Genomic DNA, 22,063 nt, shown 5'->3' on the forward strand with positions numbered 1-22,063 from the left:
CACTGTCAGTGGTGGGGTGGGGAGTAGAGCAGTATTTAGAAGATAACTCCTTGGCTAGAATGAAGACATTATGTTTCTGTAAATATTGTTTCTGGGCAATAAGAGGACCACAGCCCTTCAGGGACCTGATTTGAAGATGCTTCATATATAGACTTTTTCCTCCGTGATGGGCTTGCAAAGAAGTATGTTTTTCTTTGGCTAGCATAGGAAGCTACAGGTGTTTCTTGTACTATAATACTAGGCATATTAGTTCAGGTCTGGCCAGTACTGTCTTCAGAAAACTCAATATCAAATCTGAATTTTTGGCAATGCTCTTATTGCTACAAAAATACAAGCTACCACAGTGTTGCCTTTCAGACGTTACTTTATTGCACTGTTTACAAATCAGTGACCTCTACTGTCTTGCTAGAAGGACTAATTTACAAGGACAAATTTGAAGTGAAAAGTATTAGTAAGTTTGAGAAAAGGAATGTATGTTCTTTGGGTAATAAAAACAGATATACCTTTAATTGCCCTTTAGTCATGGGGAAACCAATATGGAAGCTGTGTAGTGTAAATGCTGGGTTCAGTTTGGTTTTACCAGATCATTTCAGAACATCTGAACCGTGAAGCGTGGACACCTCCCCTTCCCCGTTTTTAATATATGCCTTACAGATGACTTTCTGCTGAACTTTACTTGGGTGCTAGTCTGGCTTCTGTTTATCCATGGACCAGAACTGGTGGCTCAGGAAGAGCTGATCCAGCATGAAATTTTGGCTGAAGCAGCTGTTTGACATGAAGGTGCAATGCATTCCATGTGTGTGGCTTTCTGAGTTACGGAGACCTCAGTTACAGGATGCATAAGTCAGTGATGTTTTTCTTGACTCTCCACCTAGCCTGACAGTAATCTGTTACTTGTTGGGAAGTGTAGTCTCTAGTGCGATCTGTTTTGTCCTATAGCTTATTTTCACTCGGTTGACCAGGAATACACAAACTGACTGGGCTGGGTAGCCAAGTTGTTTACTGCTGTGTCAGTTCAAAAGTAAAAGCCAAGAGAACACTCATGTAATGCCTTTGTTAGGACTAACCCAGTGGTACATATGTGCCAGCTTTTGAGTTCACCAGAACTCTTCATCAGACTGTATATTACAAAGAAACAAACAGGGAAAGCATGTTTTTCAAGACTTTGTCCTTGGCCTACAGCAGCTTAAAACCAAATGCTGGTCTGACAATGTGTTAAAATCATGACCTGAAAAAATCTGCTTTTGCCTTTTTTGTTTTATAATAGCTGTCCTAATGAAGAGTTCTACTGAACCTAAAAGCTGTTATGTTGGTCCTTAGGTTGGTCGTAAGAAAAAGTATTACAATTGATCGTGTTCTGGGTAGCCAACTGTTGTTTTCGTCTAGTTAGCTGTGAAGACCAATCCCACCGTAATATTTCTTGTAAGGGGAAGAGAATTCATAGCTTAATCAGACCTTATCAGTATTGTAGTTCTGCTGTGTGTAGTGGTGGTAGCTTAAACATGAGTTACCAGAAATAATGATGCTATAAAAGATAATCTCTGTAAGTGCCTCAGTTTTTTAATGTATGCCTGGAAAACATCAAACATCCCTTCCTTCTGTTGATCCTATCCTTCATATACAATCTTCATACAGTGAGTACTGGAAAACAAGCCTGGATACCATGGCACTGAAACTTGGATGCATTGGTCTACCAGTTCAGTGATATAAAACTACTAGGAATAAGGTCCGTTGTGGAAATAAATACAACAAGCTCTAGAAAGAGGCTCTGGGAGAGCGCCCCGGCCTTGGGCACTCAGCGTCAATTTGCTGTGGTGACCTCAGCAGGATATAATGACACAGAGTCGACCATTTTCTCCAGAGGAACTGATCTCTGCTATCTGAAGAGGAGTTGTAATTTTGAGTGATCTCCAGCCCTCACCTGGAGATTGACAACAATGGTTTCTGAAGAGGAAATAGCTGGTTTGGAGGGTGGAGTCTATGGCATTGTACCTGTCTGAGGTCCCACCCCTCCTCAAACCCCATCCTCTCCAGGCTCCACCCCTCAAGTCTCCAAGAATTTCCAACCTGGAGTTGGCAACTCTATGTCCAGCCAAGCATCAATGTGCCGTTATCTGCCCCTCACTCTTCAGTTTCCATCTCCCACACACACACCTGTATCCTCTACCATGCTCTGAAGCCATGACTGCTACATCACATTAGCTGTCATAGGAGGACCATCTCAACAGAGTATAAGGACACAGAGTCCACTAGTTCCTTCAGGGGAACTGATCTCTGCCATCTGGAAAGCAGTTGTAATTCTGAGTGATCTCCAGCTCTCACCTGGAGATTGGCAACAATGGTTCCCCAGGATGAAAAGTACAGTTTTTCTCTGCAATGGGAACCAAAGCAGCTTACATCATTCTCTAATCCCCCTTTTGACTTGCACAACGACCCTGTGAGGTAGGTTAGGCTGAAAGTCGATGACTGGTCCAAAATCACCCATTCAGCTTCCACAGCAAGAACCTGGGTCTAGCAGACTGCGCTCGGAAGCACTGACTGCTATGCCTAGGGTAGCCAACCTCCAGGTGGAGCCTGAAGATCGCCAGGCATCATAAACTCTACCATAAAATCTCCAGGAATTTCCCTGCCTGGAGCTGGCAACCCTAGTCAGGACTGGCCGCAATGAGTTTTCTCCCCAAGTCCAAAATAGATGTGGAAAGGGGTTTTTACTGACAGAACCAAGCCTGGTTGCCTAGCAACAGGCACTGAGGGGGAAGTAGGGTTGCCAGCTCTGAGTATGGAAATACTTGGAGAGTTGGGGGGGCGGATCCTGTGAAGGGCAGCGTTTGGGGAGGGGAAGGACTCAGCAGGGTATAATGGCATAGGGAACTGATCTCTGCCTGGCAGACCCTGCTCTGCAGGGCTAACTGCTACGCCTAGTCCAATTGGAGCCTGAAGATCGCTGGGTATCACAACTGAACTCCAGACAACAGGTCCCCCCCCCGGAGAAAATAACTGTTTTGGACGGTGGGCTCTATGGCATTCTGTTCAGCTGAGGCCTCTCCCCTCCCCAAACTCTGGCTTCCATAGACTGGCTTCCTTAGACACAGAATATCCAGAAATTTCCCAACCTGGAGCAACTCTAGTCCAGATGGGTCCTAATGAGTTCCTCACAAAGACCTGGAAAGGGTTTCTTTCTACCAGCAGCCACTGAGGGAAAAGTTAGTTCCACAGAAGAGCCAAGCAGGAGAAGTGTATCTGTCAGGAGAGACAGCTGTTTGCCAGTAATTCTGACAGGGAATGGTGGCTGAGGTGGGAGTGGGCAGTGAAGAGGAGCAGACCCAACACCCGGCCAATGGCACGTGAGTACCCTTGAGTGGTGGCTGATGGGCCAATGGCTGATGTAGTACATTGCACAGCCAATGGGAGAGCTGGAAAGTGCCACCCCCACTACTCAATTATATATAAGAAGAGATGTTTCTCAAGTTTGGGAGGATAGAAAGGTGAACACATGTTTCAAATCAGATGGCTGATCTTCTTATATCAAAAGTAGCCACTGGTGTCGTGACCTGGATAGGCAAGCCCGATCTCGTCAGATCTCAGAAGGCAGGCAAGACAGCCTCCTTGAAATAACAGCAGTTGGGAGGTGGGGGCAGGCTTTATTCAGCCACCTCTCTGAATATCCTCAAGGCCCCCAGTAAGCGTCAGTCACCAGAGGTCACCATGATTTCCAGGTGCGCTCACTCTCACAGATGCGCGCACACACATGCACATATAAACCCCCCCCCCAAAAAAAGTTGCCACTGGTCATGTGTAATGACAGTCCATGGCTTGTTGCATATGAACCTTGGCTCTTTAGTGCCTGTAGCTCTCATTAAGCTTGTTCCAGGTTCAGATTTATGTCTTAAAGGTTGGCAATTCAAATTTCTGTATCAGTGTTCTGCCATGTTAGAGAAGCCTGTTGGAATATGCTTGGGTGAAGGGTCAGATTAAAAAGTTATTGTCTGGTTTCAATAAAAACTGTCATTCGCATAGCAGTTCGTACAAAACAAAGGTAAGCAAAACTCTGCAGTGGACTTTGTCCCCATCTCTACATAATAAGTTATGTCAATGTGCTCTTACAGTTGTCTTGAATGACTGCCACTGGCTAGTGCCTCAATCAACAAAAAACGGTGGTGGGTTGATCAGTTTCTTTAACCTGGGATTTGTGAGTCACAGCAATCCTGGTGCTTCAAAACAAGTCTCATTTGTGATGTTAACTTGCTTGTTTTTATTGTTGGTTATCACAAATCCAAAACAGGTGTACTGAATTGGGGATCACAGCTTTCTGTCTCAAAATAACGTTACTTGAGCAATAATTCACAGACCACTTTAAGAGATCAGGCCACCCAAGTGTGACTGGCCTACCAGTTCAGTAGCATTAAGGCAACCAATAACAGATGTTTTAGTGGGGTTTTTTAGCAACTGACTTCTAAAAAAATGTACAGCAAAGGACAGTAATATCTGCAAGTCCCACACCTTGTGAATTACAATAGAAGTGAGAGTATGTGAAGTGCAAATCCCTGATAGTCTGGGAGAAGATCCAACAACATATAAACCACCTCTTATTTCACAGTAGAGACTCAGTGGGTGCGTTCAGACATGGCGTTTCAGCCGGCATAAACTGTACCGGTTGGAACCGGTGCAGTTTATGCCGGCTGAAACGCGATCATACTCACATCCATTTTGCGGATCCCATCGCTGTATGCCCGCTCACACACTGCCGGCGTTGGCTTTTTTTTTTTTTAACTCAGTTTGAGCATGCACATAGGCAGCCATCTACAGAATGGCGATCTTTGTGCATGCTCAAAACACCCCATATTACATTTAAACTTTAAGGACTTACCTTTAAAGTTTAAAGACCAAACTGACCTCCCTTAAGTCCCGGACTCCTCCGATACGCTACACTAAGGGCTTTTTTTTTTTTAAACAAACGCTCAGGGCGAAGCTTCGCCCAAGCGCATATCGCTTAGTTAAAAAAAATGGCGGGGGGAAATCGGAAGCCTCAGGCTTCCGATCGGAAGTGGCTAGGCACCGGTGGAGAGCGATCAGACGGCGGGGTTAAGCGAATGCAACCGTTGCACTCAGGATACCACCACTTGGGGACCTAGTGGCAGAGTGCAACGGTTTAAAGGGCTTTACAACAGTTAGGGAGGGAAGACAGATGTTCGCCGTCTGAACGCCGGTAAGTACAACGATTGCAACCAGCACAGATTCCGTTGTAAATGCCGCGTCTGAACGCACCCTGTGTGTGTTGTCATGTAACGGAACCCCTAGGGAAAACAGATATGTTCTCCTGCCTTACTGCCTTAGCACAGAGTCAGAGAGTCTTGGCAGTACCAGACTGAAGACCTGCTGGTATCTTAATCTTGCCGTAGTTGATAGGAAACTTGTGGCTGGCAAATAGCATTCAGTTAAATTTACAGTTGTAGCTCTCTGGGAGTGTGTTAGCCACAGAGACTCTACCAATGTTCCCTCTAAGCTGTGGAGTCTTGTGAGCAAAAATTCTACTTTGTGAGCTACTAGTATTAAAGTTGTGAGCAAGCGATTTGGCTACTGCAGAAATCAGTTTGCTCTGGAGCCATCTTTCCTCAGCTAAGACAAAAATGTATGAGCCAGAGGCTAAAAAACTGTGAGCTAGCTCACACTAACTCAGCTTAGAGGGAACACTGGACTCTACCACACTTTTTTTTGTTCTCTTCTGAGAGGGGATGGCCTGAATGGGGGTGGGGCATTTCAACAAAATAATTGAAGCTGTGGGGGGAGAGTCCTGGTTTAACCCCAACCTACTTTTAAAATGCTTTAAGAGGTGACATTTTGCTCACTCATCGTCTTACATAAAAATCCAAAGTATTGTATACGTCTTACAGACATAACACTTTTGGTATGTTTGTTTAAATGTGGCTAATATTGTCCGAATTAATATACGATATGTGTGATGTGTGAAATGCAATAGAAATGTTTGTTTTTAGTGTTCTAAAACTTAACTTGGTATCCAAATACTGCTGTGACTATGAGACCCTGCCATCCAAATATTTTTTGTTACTATTTTTAACTTATTTTTTCCCCTACTTCAGGTGGAAAAAAATTAAAAACTTGCTGTAGTGGCATTAGGGTATAGCAGTTAGCAGCATGCTTTCTCTAGTATTGATTATTTGTATTTCTGGCTGCAAAAAACCTATACTTTTAATAAATATCCCAAGTAGTGCAATTTATGTGCTAAGTTGTTGCTTATTATTTATAAATTAGAAAATGTCTGTGCCGCCTCTCCAGAGTGCCTGCTAGAGAAGGCTTACAAAATGAAAGTAACATTGTAAAAAGTTCTGTATTTCTTATCAGTCCTTAACTTACTTTACTGCTTGGCAACATAAGATGTAAGCGTCGTATGTATTCCAGTGTTTCACAAATGTCTGAGACAGGTTTTTCCCATGACTTCAGAATTTTTACATCACTCCCCTTCCCCCACCAAAATAAACCAACCCTGGTTTGGAAGAACACTGGCAGTGTAGAAACATGATTCAGAGGAGGGACAGATGCAGCATTTGGGATAGGGGTCCTGTCCATAAGGGTTGTGGTAGCTGTCTCATGGTGATTCAACCCCAGCCTAATTTTTAAATGCAGACACAGGAAAAAATAAATGTTCCTTTGTACACCTGACAGTACATTGATAAACCTTTAGTAAATGATTAGTTCCTGTAGGTGGTAACCTGGACAGCAATTTTTTGCAGCAGCGCATAGTGTAACTAGAAACTTTTAAATTAAAAAATCGGATATTTGAGATGAACTCAACTCTCTCTACTTACTTTCACAAATGCTGTCTTATGTCAGGAGCTGAAGTTTGTTGAAACAGTCTTGTACTCCTTTGACTGCATCTGCTTTATGCATGTTGTAACTCTCAGGGAATGAGACATATTTAGGTAACCTCTAAGCATCCATCGTAGTCCCTGAGCTCAACTGCTAAAAGGTGGTCTTGTGTGTCAGAGTATTGGTACAAAAATATTGAACAGATGTATTGGTAGATTCTCTGTTGCTTATTCTGCCTTTTCTCCCAAAAGGATTTCTGCAGTGTAATGGTTTCAGTGTGATTATGTGTTCATGTGATGACTGCAAGCAAGCATGTTTGGAAGTTTTATAACAGGATATCCTGATACTCTGTTATCATGCCATCCAGAGGTCCAAGTATGAATAAGGGAGGTACTGAAGGAAACATTTAGTGTGCAAAAAGACTAGACTTCTAGTTGATCTGTGCCACCTGGGCAGTCTTATCTGATCCTCATGGTTGCCTATGAGGAATCTTTTGGGGCATCATTCTTGTACAAACAGAAGAATAAATTAACGTGGCACTCACTCAAATACTGCAAGTTTAGAAGAAGAAGAGATTGGATTTATACCCTGCCCTTCACTTGGAGTCTCAGAGCGGCTTACAAACTCCTTTCCCTTCCCCTCCCCACAACAGACACCCTGTGAGGTGGGTGGGGCTGAGAGAACTCTGACACAAACTGCTCTTTTTCAAGGACAGCTGTGCCAGAGCTTGCGACTGACCCAAGGTCACATCAGCAGGTGCAAGTGGGGGAGTGGTGAATCAAACCCGGGTCTCCCAGATTAGAGTCCGCGCACTTAACCACTGCACCAAACTGGCTCTCTTTATAACCAGGCCTTGATCTATCTATGCAATATAATATGTTAAAAGCATGAGTGGTTACTGAGTATTGCAGCTCCCACAGATGTCTTCTATGTTCTATATTTTATCCAGTTTTACTTGATGTACTGCTTGTTCTCTGTTCGCAGGTTTTTTACAAGCATCTTCAACATTTGAAGTTAAAGAAGGTGGTAAAGTCTGCATATTAGCTTATTTCTCTGTAGAATTCACAGTTGAATATGACACAAAGAGTCAAAAACAGGTGAGAGAAGCTATTGGCGTTTAAGTGAACACCGCTACCTGCCTGCCAAGACTAGTAACTGCTAAGTTAACTTTAGCAAGGTTTCCTTGTCCTTCTGTAGCTGAAACCAGCATGATGTTGGGTTGGATCCAGAGTAGCATGAGCAGAGATTGGCCACTTGTCATTCGGCAGCCGTCTGTATCCCCCCCCACCCCAACCACTACTGGAGGGGGGGGCATATGGTGTGCAATACAGAGGACTTAAGCACAAGGGGGGAATATTAGCAGTCCCCCACTACCAGGATCATTTGTGCAAGATTGTGAAGAATGTTTTCTGCCAGTTCCTTCTTCCCACTGTGGCCACCTCCTGTCATTCCAGTGCTTGTGGGGGGGGGGGGCACAAGCTGTAGAAAGAGGTGACAGATCCCTTCTCCACTTACAGTATTCCAGGTCCAACTCACTGTTGTTGGACGGGAAGCTATTTTACTCATGTTTGGGGTTGCAGCGACAGCATTGGGTTTGCATTTGCCTACTGCAACATTGCAACAGCCAGAACTAGCTCTAATGCATATGCTTAAGAGTGGCTGTGTGGGGTGAATCTTGCACAAAATTTAGATGTGTTACCTCTAGCATAAAATGTATGGATTGTCCAAAGCTTGGTGTGACTAGAGCACTTTGGGTAGTCTGCTGAGCTGAAGCAATGCAGTTGATGCCTCTGTCTGTTTGCAGCTAGATGTTCTTTATTCCATCACTGTGGGTTTAACGATGTTCAGTCTGATACAGACTATTGCAAAACCAGTCGTTGGCTATGCTGTATTTAGTTATAAATCTGCTCCCTTGCCTAAGGCTTGGGGTAAGTCATAGGGCCATAAAATAAACAGTGAGCTAAACTGTTCCAGCCCTGCTTAATGAGGCATCAGGTATCCTTTTCTGCTTGCAAAAGATGTTTTACAGTTTTAAGGGAAGGCAAAAGCTCAACAGCTGCCAGGGCATCATCCCACAGTGCTGCTAACTCCACCGTTGCAGCTTTTTATGTCTGACAATCATGATCACTAAGTAACTGCTCCCTGGTGTAAAGCGCACCTGTCTGGTTGAGGAACAGAGTCTGAGAGTCAGTATGATGTGCTTTGAATTCAACACAACCCAGGTTGTGTCGTGATATATATATATATGTGGGGCAGATTTAACATTCAGGGGAAGCTTAACTTCCCCTGTAAGCTGCTTGAAACTGGTTTTCCTGGCAAGTGTTAATACTTGCTATAATCACATAATCTTCCCCACATATGGTAGTGGGGAAGAAGGGTTCAGCACTCGCCATGCTGTGCTTTTGGTGCTTGGGGGGGGCAACAGTGGGAGGGCTTCTAGTGTCCTGGCCCCACTGCTGGACCTCCTGATGGCACCTGGTATTTTTGGCCACTGTGTGACAGAGTGATCCAACATTGGCTTTTCTTATGTTTTAGTCCTTGCCTTTCTTGTAGCGACTTGTTAGCAATCACACTCACCCTACACGCATGACACACTTGGTAGCAACCTGATTGTGATGTATCAGTCTGCCACCGCCATATCTACTCTGGCTTGCCATTTGTGGCATATTCTAGAATAACTTGTTTAACGAGGAAGCAGCACAACTATTTCTCTAGCTCTTAACCTTGGGTTTTCCCAGTTGGCACATAGCCCTACTTTTAAAAGTAACTGCGACAAACAAAGGCTTTGATTAGCTTAACTAAAGAAATGGCTGGTTATAACACTTGTATAATGCTGTTGCTTTCCAAGTTAAGAGTGGCCTACTTGGGACTTCCCGGCACCAGCTACACAGAGACTTGCTTACCTTTAATGACTCAACCTTTTTGGCCTACCTTGTTGAGCTCAGCTGCCTAATACGTTTTAGGGCAACTGTTCTCATTAAAGGTATTAAGACTGACAGATGTGCTGTGACAAACACAAGCAGGTTCCCAGTAGTTTTGGCTGCAAATTAAATGAATGACTCACTCTTACCTTCGGATCAAAAAGCTAGCAAGGAATCTTTATCTGAAGTAATGGGAAGGAAGGATCCTTGTTCTTTCCTCACACCCGTGTTCAGCTGTGCCACAATTGCAGATTATTCCCTCAAAGCCGCAACAAGTGCAGGAAGACAGTTTTTAGGTTTTCCTTAGGTCAGGATTAAGAGGCTCTTGGATATGATCAGATACCATGTTTGCCAACCAGGTCGCTTCTGAAATACTGTAGCTTGAGGCATATTCCGCTGGTGATACTGACCATCGCGGGTCCTGTCAGAAGCGCAGGGGACCATGCAGTTGTAGTGGGAGCAGCTTCAAGTGAGTAGATGAGGTAGCACTGACAAGTAATGTAGGAGGGTATGGTATGAGTAGAATGGTGGCATCCCTGCGCCATCATATTGACCAGTGCAGCTGCTGGGTAGAGCTAGTAGAAAACCTTTGCCAACCCAGTAGGCTGGTGTGGCTACCTCTGAGCAAAACTTGATAACTTAGGGTGATCATTATGGCATCTTAAGCTCCTTTGAGGAATGAGAAGAAATGTGTGCTGGGTTCCAGTCAAAACCCTTGGTGGTTCTGAGCAACCGCTTGAAGGCTTGTGCAGAGTGCAAGGAAATCCAAACTTGATAATTAAAAAGGAATTGTGCTCTAGCTAAATTATCTTATCTTCTAGACCTGATGCTCTGAAAATGCTTTGGCAAGGAGAACCATATGTAACGTTCACTAAAAATGCCTAGTGAGGGCATTTTTAAGGCCAAAGAAGACAACACTGTAATGCTCTCTACATGGGGCTGCCCTTATCGCAAATTCGGAAGCTACAGCTGGTGCAAAATGCTGCAGCCAGGCTGTTGGGCCTCCAAATACGGGAGCACATTCAGCCTGTGCTGAAGGCATTGTACTGGCTACCGATAGCATACCAAATTCACTTTAAGGTGTAAGACCTTTAAAGCCCTTTATGGCCAGGGACCTGCATACTTGAGGGACTGCCTTTCCCCACATGTTCCCCAGAGAGCACTGCGATCAGGGTCTCAACATTGACTCTCCCTTCCCGGATCAAAGGACACCAGGCTAGCTACAGCCATAGCTAGCTAGGGCTTTCTTGGTGGTGGCTCCTCTCTGGTGGAACGAGCTCCTGGAGGAGATCAGGGCCCTGCAGGATTTTATGCAGTTCTGCAGGGCCTGCAAGATGGAGCTGTTCCACTAGGCGTTCAACTAGGAGCCGCCCCAGGGGAAGCACCCTGCCCCGTTTAATCTTCAAAGCAGCCTGAGCCAGCCGCACAATATTAGATCAGGATCAACCACTAGGAAGGGACTGAAGTTTGAGCATCGTCCCAAATGTAATGCTAAACTGTTATCTGTTTAATGGTATCTGGGTTATTATCTGTTAGCACCTTTTAATGTTGTAATTGTTATATGGTTTTATGATCATTGTACTATTTATTGCTGTTTTTATTCTGTTGTAAGCTACCCTGAGCCGGCCATGGTTGGGAGGGCGGGGGTATAAATTAATTAAATAAATAATAAACCCACACATGCCAGTGCCGGACTACAAAGTAATCGGAGGTGGGGAGGAAGGGAACAGAGCACAGCTGTATGTGCTGTTTCGTATTCAGAACCATTCTAATGCCTACCGTAACTGTCTCAATACCTCTTTTAGAATGCCACCATTGTACTTCCACATAATGCTACAGTACTGAACAGCAGCAGCTGCGGTGTCAAAGAGAAAGAGAAAATTCCAGTACTTGCACTTGGATTTGGCAACGGACATTCATTAACCTTGGACTTTGACAAGAATGCAGTTTCCTACAGTGTCAGAAATCTGACACTGAGATACAACATGTCAGATGCTATTTTCCCTGATTCAACAGAAAAAGGTGAGTAGTATTTGAACTTTCGTATGAGGCTGAGATAATGGTGTGCAGTCAGCTTGTGTAAGATTCTGTGAAATCTCCCTACCCCCTCACAACAACAGTAAACTTTCTGCTCTAGGAATGCAAGAAGCAACTTCAGATCCCAATATGCATGCAGTCTTGAATACGACGTACACATGCGTACACAGCCACAGGATAACGATGACAAACGTGACTGTTCTTTTCCAGAATGTTACAATTGAAGCGTACCTTGCAAGTAACAACTTCAGTCATAATTGTAAGTCTTACCTTCAGAGAGCATTTCCGGCAAGCAGAATGTTTGGGATGGCATGAACTACATCTAAGGGTTTCATACCTGTTGCAGACTCAGGCTTGAGTTTAAAAAATGCCCCTAGGCAATTTTGAGGTTTAACTAGATAGAAAACTCAAGAGAGTGTTGGTAAAGTGCTAGATTTCATTTACAGTCCTGTAAACCTAAAGAGGATTAAGGAGCAGTCACTGTTGGAACAGATAGTTGTATCTGAAGTTAGACCAGGTAGCTGAAGCCCAGCTGGGGAAGCCCAAAAGAACAGAAAACTATAGACTTTTCTATTTCTGCAGCTAATAAGACCTCAGTCTTCCAAGCACATACATCTTTCACTCAAGCAGCTGCAAGAGAGAGAAAAAGATAATCATGGAGATAATGCCTTAGTTGAACAAGAGGTTGCTGAAATGTGGCGGGGTGCAGTCAGTGAAATGGCGCTGTTGCAAAAAAGAAGCCCTTCTCCCCTGATACTAGCAGAGGAATGTATCCCCGGTTTGGCAAGATAGCCATCAAAGCGTACTCTGAAACATTTTTGCTTTCAAAATAGAAAGGGTAAGAGCACAAAACTGTGTGAAGTAGAATGTCCCCCCCCCCACCCCGAATAAAGGACTCTATGAAATGGTGAGATACATACATTTATTTGCACACCAATAGGTGTAGATCAGTTCTGTTTCCCCACTTACCGGAATGGAGCCGAGGTGTTCTTGTTAATTCATAATCCTAGTATTTGAGTGAGCTTGGGTTTAGGAGGCCTTCCAGTTCCTCTGATTCCTTGACTGCTGCTTTCCTTTCTTTCAGATACCTTCTGTAAGGAAGATCAAACACCCATAACTCCTGCCACCCCTACAACCAGCCATGTAACTACAACTACTAGTCATGCGCCACCCACACCCTCTAAAAACCCAGATAAGGGACAATATAATGTGACTGGTCCACATGGTACCTGTCTGCTTGCTTCAATGGGTCTGCAACTGAATGTTACTTATGGTACAAAAAGTAAGGTACGCTTTACTTAATATCCCCAGTCCTTTGTAGAACGAATGTACCTCAGAGCAGGCTAGCATTTTTTTTCAAAAAAAGAACCAAAGTTCTCCTGTCTCCCCCCTGATAAGTGTGTTACATGAAAAATATATTTTCGGGTGGGGGTGACAGTTCTACCCCCGGGGCTGAAAAAAGAGGCTGTCTGCCATATTGCTGTTGGTCCTAAATATGGCTGAATTGTAAAAGAGCAAATCTCTTCCAGTTCATCCCTCTAGTCGTAATGAACTGTGCTCCCAAAGGCTTGTTGCTTTGCTAACTTTGGTTTCCATAGCCAGTACAATGACTGATTCCGACTTAGAGTTCGTTCTCATGTCAGAGTATTCCCCATTTATCCAGTCCTCCCCCATTTAAGCGTGCCACCACTTCAGACCTCCAACAGGAAGGAAATCTAAATGTTCTGTCTCCATGTATAGTGACTTGTTTTTTCTGTTTTGAAGACTAAATCGGATGTGTTGTTGAATGTTCCATTAAATACTACTTACGCCGGGATCTGTGAGAATACCTCGGTTACACTGAACTTGTTTCTTGGGAGTGACAAGCTGGTTTTCCATTTTGTGCAGGTAAGCATAATTAGCACAAGGCCTTTGTGAATGCTTAGGTCAGATCCAAAAGCAGTTTTAGCTCTTGCAGTGAAATTGGGCTTTACAGAAGGGAAGCCGTGATAGCTTTAAAATGCTATGAAAAGCTTGGATTCCTTGATTTGCCTACATTTCAGCATATTTGCGTACATAGCTGTTTCTTGTAGTCACATAAAGAGGCAAGGGATCCTGCAAGGCACAGAATCCTAGTTGCTGGTCCCTAGAAATTCTTCTGGGCTCTTGCTCGGATTTAAAATGTCACCAACATTTGTGTGTTTTCAGTTGTTTCTAAAAGAAGCCAAAACGCCTGCTTCAGACTGGACAGGGATAGACCCTCCACACTGCCCCCCCCCCCAATGTGGGTCTTATCACTTTGAGGCAAGGGGAACATGGGGAGGGAAAGCATTGTATGTTTTACCCTGGTGGCTAAGTAGCTACTACCCAATTCTGCTGGGTAGAACTAACAGATCTGCATAACTGGAAAAATCTCGCACTGGTAATGAAGCTTTGTTCTATTAAGTCTCCATATCACGAAACTACAACAGAATGCGCTCTTGGGTCAGGTAATAATTGGTACCTCCCAATTAAATCAGATGACACTGGTTAATGTAGAAGTGGTTGTCCTAGCAGGCACCAGATCACTATCATAATTATGTGGCACTTTTTAGCATAGTTTATGCACAAACTTTCCTAACCTGATGAGGATATACAGTGTATGGTCAGGTGGGAGTTAGGCTTTCTGCTTGCAAAAGTGGAAAGAGGCTAGCTTTCTGTAAATAGCTATCATTTTAGTTTTCAGATTGCAAAACATATTTTTAAAGCCTAAAGCATTTTCAGTGGTTGTGCATGGACCTCCCAGCCTCCTTTTTCTTCTTCAGAGGTTTTTCCTTCCTGTATGGTTTCCTCTTAAGTTGAGAACTGTAGAATATTTTGATAGTGAAATGGTAGGTTTGTAGTACAGGCAGGTGTTGTTGTTTTTTTAAAAAAGGAACACAACCAAGTAGCTAGCTTAACAATTAAGTCTAGTGACTAAACAACAACTCTCTTTTTAAGAATGCAAGTATCGAGAAGTACTTTCTGCAAGGCATCGACATAAATATCACTCTTCCTTCTGAAGCTGAAGGTAAGAACTTCATTTTTTTAAGTTATCAAAGGGTAAAATTAATACTCTGAATGATAAAGAAATGCAGATCTCCGTGAACTGCCTTAAGCTGTCTCTGTTAAAGCCTACTGCTTGAGAGTCCGCTGCGAGGCTTACTTGTGCTTCTTTCCTAGTGGGCCAGGAGCCGGTGGTGTATGAGCTTTCAAGTACAGCCTGCTGTATCTAGAGCCCACATGGCCTTATAACGCTGTTCTATAACAGTCAAATCAGTATTGGGAAGGGGCTTGATACTGATTGGAGATTGATTTTGCTGCCTCCCTTTCCCTTGGTCATCTGACATTAAAACTTGTGCTTGTAAACATTCTGTACCTGTTTGAGTTAATAGTTTCCCCCCACCCCTAATTTTGTGCAGAAATGAGGTATAATGTAACCAACAACAGCCTGAGTGAACTAAAAGCTACCGTTGGAAGATCTTTCAAGTGTGTTGCAGAGGAGACTATCTGGGTCTCAGACAGAGCTTCTGTGAATGTGTTTGATGTTCAAATTCAGGCTTTCAAGTTTGAAGGAGACAAATTTGGAGCAGGTGAGCTCTTTGGATACACATAACCCCCCCCCCCTTTCTAATTGCCTGAAGTAGTAGTAGGAGTTAATGAGACAGGGTAGTTTGGTCATAGCCTGTTGTGCTGATGTTGTGTCGTCTAGTTAAATCTCCACAGAGGTTCCACACACTTCAGGAAAGTAGAAGGAGAGTGCCTAATATATTAAGGAGGTTGAAGATGCTGTAAATGCGATTCAGCCAGCTGACAAATAGGACGTTGCTGTTAATATTTTATTCACAATTACAGGAGCACAGCAGAACCTAAAATTACCTGCATCGCTACTATTAGCATAGGCAGTTCATCAGTGAGTGCATTTTGTTTAAAGATAATAAAGGCTGATAAAGATTTATAATACGTTTTGATGCATAAGAGCTTTTGATCAATGCTAAATATTCTCAATAGAGCATCCACACTTCTGAATCAAGAGCTACTATGAAACAGGCTTAGTGACAGACTCCTGAATACTTGTTCTTAGGAAATATAGGGCCTGATTCAGTCCTCAGCCCTCTTGCCCCTAAAGAATCAGTATGGGATCATCTCATACAAAACTGCAAGCATTTGGTCCAATCCTTCTGCTCCTGTTTGCATCATATGAGATTTCACTGGGTGGGAAGGGATGGGAGAATCAGAAAATAGGCCTGCATAGAGGCCATCCAAGTGGCCAGTAGAATGGCTTTTCGAAGTACACACAAAGCTGCGTTACAGTCAGAGCATAGGTCTCTCCAGGTTTTTCTCTCCCAGATTATTCACATCAGCTACTGCTTGACCCATTTTCTTTTTCTTTTTAAACTGGACCTTCTGCATGCAAAGCAGATGCTCTGCCACAGAGCTACAGTCCTCCCCTTAATAGAGCCTTTTGTTGTAACAATTTTGGCTGGTTGTCTATTTTAAAAAAACCCAGACTTGCCTTGATTCAATTCACTAATTGATGACGGTGTTGCAAAGTAGAATGATGGTTGCCCATGTGAATATCTTCTCATTTTGGCCTCATCTGGCGCTTGCTTTTTTGCTTTTGTCTGCTAGCAGAATCCAGCTGTCTAACAGAATGTCTTATTTTTTCCCCCAGTGGAAGAATGTCAGCTGGATGAAAACAACATGCTGATCCCCATCATAGTTGGTGCAGCTCTTGCTGGACTTGTCCTCATAGTGTTGATTGCATATTTAATTGGCAGAAAACGTAGCCATGCCGGCTATCAAACAATTTAATGATTTGCACTTAATGAAACCAGTGTGGAAGAACAGCAGTTGCAAGAAGCAGAGACACCTTGTTTCTCCCTCTTCCCCCCCCTTCAAAAAACCAGATTGACATGAGGGAGCACAATCTCTTCCTTGCCGACTGCTTCTTGCAGTGTCTGCTTTACTAAATGTGAAATCCATCTTGTGGCATTTAACTATGCACCAAGGATAACTTCTATAATTCTGTTTAATTTTGCTAATGGGTTAAATATTTACCCACCTAGAAACAGGCTGAAGTTTAAGAATGCTCTTCTGAATTGGCATGGTTTTTAATGTCAACTACTTAAATGGGTGTGATGTAGTTTTCACATTCGTTCACTTAAATTCAGATTAATTATATCTAACAAAGGGAAACTTCCACTTTCTGGTACTACCATCCTGTGCTGAATTTAGTTGCTGCACTTCTGCAGTTAAATGTAATGACTGACCAATCAAACTTAAAATTATTCCCACTTTGTCTCTACCTGGATGTATATCATTCATAAGCTTTAAATGCTAAGCCTGGTATATGCAAGGTGTGAAGATAAATTGGCCAACTCCAAGGTATTTTGATCTGTCAGCTTCATAGGAGCTGGCCCTTTTTTACATAAAATGGGTGTTACTTTATTTTTTGTAAGTGAATTTCAGTCTTTTCTGTTGAAAGTTCAAAGATCCTCCTCCTGCACATGTGTACAATAGACTTTCAATCTTGCTAATTCTTGCTTTGACCTTGGCTGGGATTGTACACTACAAGGATCAGTTATGGATGCATTGCCTGTAACAATGCTAATAAAGACTTTTCTGTACATGTTTTGTCACTGTTCTCTTGAGTTAATACAAGGTTTTGGTAGTCTTTTGCTTAACTCACATTACATGTAACTTGCATTGCGGCACTAAACCTTAGTTAAAATGCTTCAAGCTTCTTCAGGTTTTCTGGTTGTGCAGTTTTACATACTTTCTAGTCAGCCTATAGGGGAACTTGTATACCTTTTGAAGTTTACAGGTAAGCTTCCATTTAATTGCTGTACTTGACATGTATGGATAGAAATTCTGAAAACCAGATGTAATCCACTGTGTTAAATCATAACAGAAAGATGCTGACAAAATTGGACAGTAGTAGTATTTAAACAAGCACGCTTGCAGAATAAATTGAACAGTAATACTATTTAAACAAGCACGGTGGTAGGTGCTAGCTTTTTGTATGGGATGGAAGGGAAATGCAGGCAGATAACTTACAACCTACTAATACAGATTTCATCAACACTGGATTTGTGAAGCGAATGAATCTTTGTTTCTGCAGGAACCAGCTGTGCTGAGCAGAGATACTCTATGATTTATTCATTTATACAGTTTTTATCCTGCCTCTGTGAAGTCCTGCTTTGAGGTAGCTTACAATTAAAAAACTCAGTATAAACCCATTAGTTAAGAAGCCATCTCTCCCTTATTATAAAAGAGTAGTGGGTGCCAACGTTCTAAAATGCACACCTTTAGTGTATGGATGCTTGAACTGTCAGTCAGAAGACGCTGGCTGGGTTGACTGGCTGCTTTGTGCAGTCCCGCCCAGCGTTTCAAGGTCTTTTGCATATGGAAGCTGATTGGACTTCACTCCATTCCACACCTCAAACTCCCTCCCCTCCCCGCAAGGCAGTTGGAATGTCAGTTGCATATGGAACCTTCAAGGTCTTTTGCATATGGAAGCTGATTGGACTTCACTGCATTCCACACCTCAAACTCACCCCCCTCCCCGCAAGGCAGTTGGAATGTCAGTTGCATATGGAACCTTCAAGGTCTTTTGCATATGGAAGCTGATTGGACTTCACTGCATTCCACACCTCAAACTCACCCCCCTCCCCGCAAGGCAGTTGGAATGTCAGTTGCATATGGAACCTTCAAGGTCTTTTGCATATGGAAGCTGATTGGACTTCACTGCATTCCACACCTCAAACTCACCCCCCTCCCCGCAAGGCAGTTGGAATGTCAGTTGCATATGGAACCTTCAAGGTCTTTTGCATATGGAAGCTGATTGGACTTCACTGCATTCCACACCTCAAACTCACCCCCCTCCCCGCAAGGCAGTTGGAATGTCAGTTGCATATGGAACCTTCAAGGTCTTTTGCATATGGAAGCTGATTGGACTTCACTGCATTCCACACCTCAAACTCACCCCCCTCCCCGCAAGGCAGTTGGAATGTCAGTTGCATATGGAACCTTCAAGGTCTTTTGCATATGGAAGCTGATTGGACTTCACTGCATTCCACACCTCAAACTCACCCCCCTCCCCGCAAGGCAGTTGGAATGTCAGTTGCATATGGAACCTTACGGGCCTTATTTCTAGTTTGATATAAGTAGCATCAAAACTGTCCATAAAATGGAAGCAGACCATTGGAAAGCAAAGCTCAGAAAAAAAAAATCCGGGGGGGGGGGGGGGGAAGTGTTATAGCCGGGTGCCTAAAAGGGTGAAGTAGGTGCTAGGTGCGTATGTCCCAAAAGTGAGGTGCCACCCCCCTCCTCCCCCAAAAAAGTCATGTCTAATTGCCACCTGCCTCACCTCTGAAGGCTGGGTCACAACAGAGCTCAGGCCTTGGAAGGCAGGTCTTAACGGGCTGGTTGCGTAGTACAGGGGGAGATGGTCCTTCATGTATCCTGCACCCATCATTTAGGCCCTTGAAGGTAAGAACCATCTCTTTGAAATTGTGAATGGAAACAGGTAACCAGTGCAGCTATTTCAGTACAGGGATGATATGATCCCAGGTACCAGTCCCTGGCAGTAACCTGGCCTATGAGTTTTGGACCAGCTGACATTTCTGAACCATTCAAAGGCAGTCCCCATGTGCTGTGCGTTACAGAAATCAACTGAATATGCTCAGTGGCCAGATCATGCTTTCTGAAGAATGGCTGTAGCTGGTGAACTAGCCAGAGCTGATAAAAGGCACCATGTGCCATAGAAGGTGATCCCACCCATGGTTAGAGGCCCAGTAGCACCTCCAAGCTACAAACCTACTCGTTCAGGTGGAATACAGCCCCTTCCAGGACAGGCTGACTCTGTGGTCTCCATTGACTGGATTGAGCTTCGTTTTTTTGGCCTTCATCCATCCCCTTGCCTTCTCTAGGCACCTACAGACTCAGCTGGCTTAATTATTCAGCAGACACAGAACTGGGTGTATTCTGCGTATGGGTGCCGCCTCTCCCCAGGTGGCCTGTACCAGCAGTTTCATGTAGACGTTAAGTAGCATAAGGGTAAGATGGAACCCTTTGAGACGCCACATAAATGCAACAAGGTCTGAGCAGCAGTCCCCTAGCAGCTTCTTCAGAAACGGTGTATTTTGCATATTGGTGCCACCTCTCCCCAGGTGGCCTGTACCAGCAGTTTCATGTAGACGTTAAGTAGCATAAGGGATAAGATGGAACCCTTTGAGACGCCACATAAATGCAACAAGGTCTGAGCAGCAGTCCCCTAGCAGCTTCTTCAGAAATTGGTTAAGTAAGAGCAAGGCTAGCCTGATACTATTGACCCATAAGGGGCAAGACTGGACCTGGTGGATTACGCACTTCAAAGGACCCTGTCCACTCCATTAGGCTTCACCAACTTCATACAACTTAGACCAGACTGCACCCCAGTAACATGCTGAGATTGAGCCAGTCGTACTGGGGTGTCTTAAGACATGGTGAATGTAATTTTATCTGCAAAATGGCATTGCAAAGGCAGCACAGCAGCCTTGTTTGTTTTGCAGATCCCCGTCCTCTGCCGCTTGAGGGAAAATCCCCTTCGCAACCTGGTAAAGCTCTTATCAAATGGCATTGTGTAGATGCAGCTGGTGGTGGAAAGTGGGTTCACATCACTGCCACACAGTAGGCACTGGTAATGTGCTTTCAGCTCTAGTCACATTGAGTTTTTCTAATAGTCTTCTCAACAGTTTCATCATCTGAAGCTCCTCAGTAAACTAGGGGGGTGTTCCAGACTCCATGGAAGGAGGTATGGTGCTCAGGGGTGATCGTGTCCACAGTCCAGCTCATTTTCCTGTTCCAGCCTTGCTGACTGGAAAATCCCCAAGAGATATCAGGATCAGGAACCTACTGGATCCATCCTCCTGGGGCAGACTATCCTAATTGTTACCTTCCACCACCCTGGCAGAGATTCCTAGTAGAACGACGTTTGAGTCATAGATTCATAGAGTCACAGAGTTGGAAGGGGCCATACAGGCCATCTAGTCCAACCCCCTGCTCAATGCAGGATCAGCCTAGAGCAGTGGTGGGCAAACTCATTAGTCAAGAGCAGTGTTCCCTCTAAGCTGAGTTGGTGTGAGCTAGCTCACAGTTTTTTAGCCTCCGGCTCACAGATTTTTGCCTTAGCTCAGGAAGGATGGCCTCAAAGCAAACTAATTTATGCAGCAACCTAATGGCTCACTCACAACTTTAATGCCCATAGCTCACAAAGTAGGATTTTTGCTCACAAGACTCCACAGCTTAGAGGGAACATTGGTCAAGAGAGCCAAATATCAACAGTACAATGATTGAAATTTATTTTGAGAGCCAATTTTTTAAAACTTAAACTATATAGGTAGGTACATTGTTATTAACTTAATTAGGGTACTCCTAAATTGGCCTTTGCTAAAAATGTCCTCAGTCTGATTGAGGTACGTTCGCTGAGGTCGACCCCTTCCAACTCTCCCATCCACACTCGTCTTGTATACTTGTTTCGTCTCCTTTCGTTCATCCTCTCTATATGTCCAAAGTATCCATAAAATTAAATCATGACGATGACTGACAAACACTAATGTGAACCTTGCATCTCCTTGGAAAGTTTGGGTAAGTCAGGTTTGTATGTTGTTGTTTTTAATTTTAGGCACACACTAGAGAGCATCAATATGTATGGCCTCTCTGGACCAGATTCAAGGTTCTTAGCTAGCAGCTAGCATTCTGTTCCCAACTGCAGCCTTCCAGAGGCCTCTGGAAGCTCAAAGAGCTGTCTGCCCTCCCCCATTCTCTCAACAGCATTTCATATTAAGAGGTTCAGTATCCCTGAATGCAAGCTTGATTAAGTTCACAATATATTTCATCTCTAGGGGTTCCCCCCCCTAAACTTCCCACCCACGTCTTGTGGCAGTGGCTTTCACAAGTTAATTGGGCGGGGGGGGCAGTTTTCAGAGGCCCACAACAGTCATCCTTCCTACCCAGGTCAGCTATTTCAAGCATGCAACACCGAAAGCAGAGTCAACAAAAAGTGGCCACTCAAAGTTCCCTCTAAGCTGAGTTAGTGTGGGCTAGCTCACAGTTTTTTAGCCTCCGGCTCACACATTTTTGTCTTAGCTCAGGAAGGATGGCTCCAGAGCAAACTCATTTATGCAGTAATAGCCAAATCGCTCGCTCACAGCTTTCATGCCAGGAGCTCACAAAGTAGAATCTTTGCTCACAGGGCTCCACAGCTTGGAGGGAGCACTGAAACACCACAATGGGCAAGT

The 22,063-nt window shown here is 44.0% G+C and overlaps 1 protein-coding gene across 1 annotated transcript in view; it reads left to right on the forward strand.

Annotated features, from left to right (window-relative positions):
* The window catches only part of LAMP1 (lysosomal associated membrane protein 1), a 23,425-nt gene extending 6,013 nt beyond the window's left edge, over positions 1-17,412 (forward strand). Inside the window, exons 2-9 of the mRNA XM_015411761.1 lie at positions 7,810-7,922; positions 11,552-11,768; positions 11,884-12,042; positions 12,868-13,070; positions 13,548-13,670; positions 14,742-14,811; positions 15,203-15,373; positions 16,456-17,412. Of these exons, the coding sequence (XP_015267247.1) occupies positions 7,810-7,922; positions 11,552-11,768; positions 11,884-12,042; positions 12,868-13,070; positions 13,548-13,670; positions 14,742-14,811; positions 15,203-15,373; positions 16,456-16,595 (1,196 nt within the window). The 3' untranslated portion in view covers positions 16,596-17,412. The remainder of the gene's footprint in view (positions 1-7,809; positions 7,923-11,551; positions 11,769-11,883; positions 12,043-12,867; positions 13,071-13,547; positions 13,671-14,741; positions 14,812-15,202; positions 15,374-16,455) is intronic.
* Positions 17,413-22,063: the final 4,651 nt, after the last annotated feature.

This window comes from Gekko japonicus, unplaced genomic scaffold (assembly GCF_001447785.1).
Source record: "Gekko japonicus isolate JY-2015 unplaced genomic scaffold, Gekko_japonicus_V1.1 scaffold247, whole genome shotgun sequence".
Lineage (NCBI taxonomy): Eukaryota > Metazoa > Chordata > Lepidosauria > Squamata > Gekkonidae > Gekko > Gekko japonicus.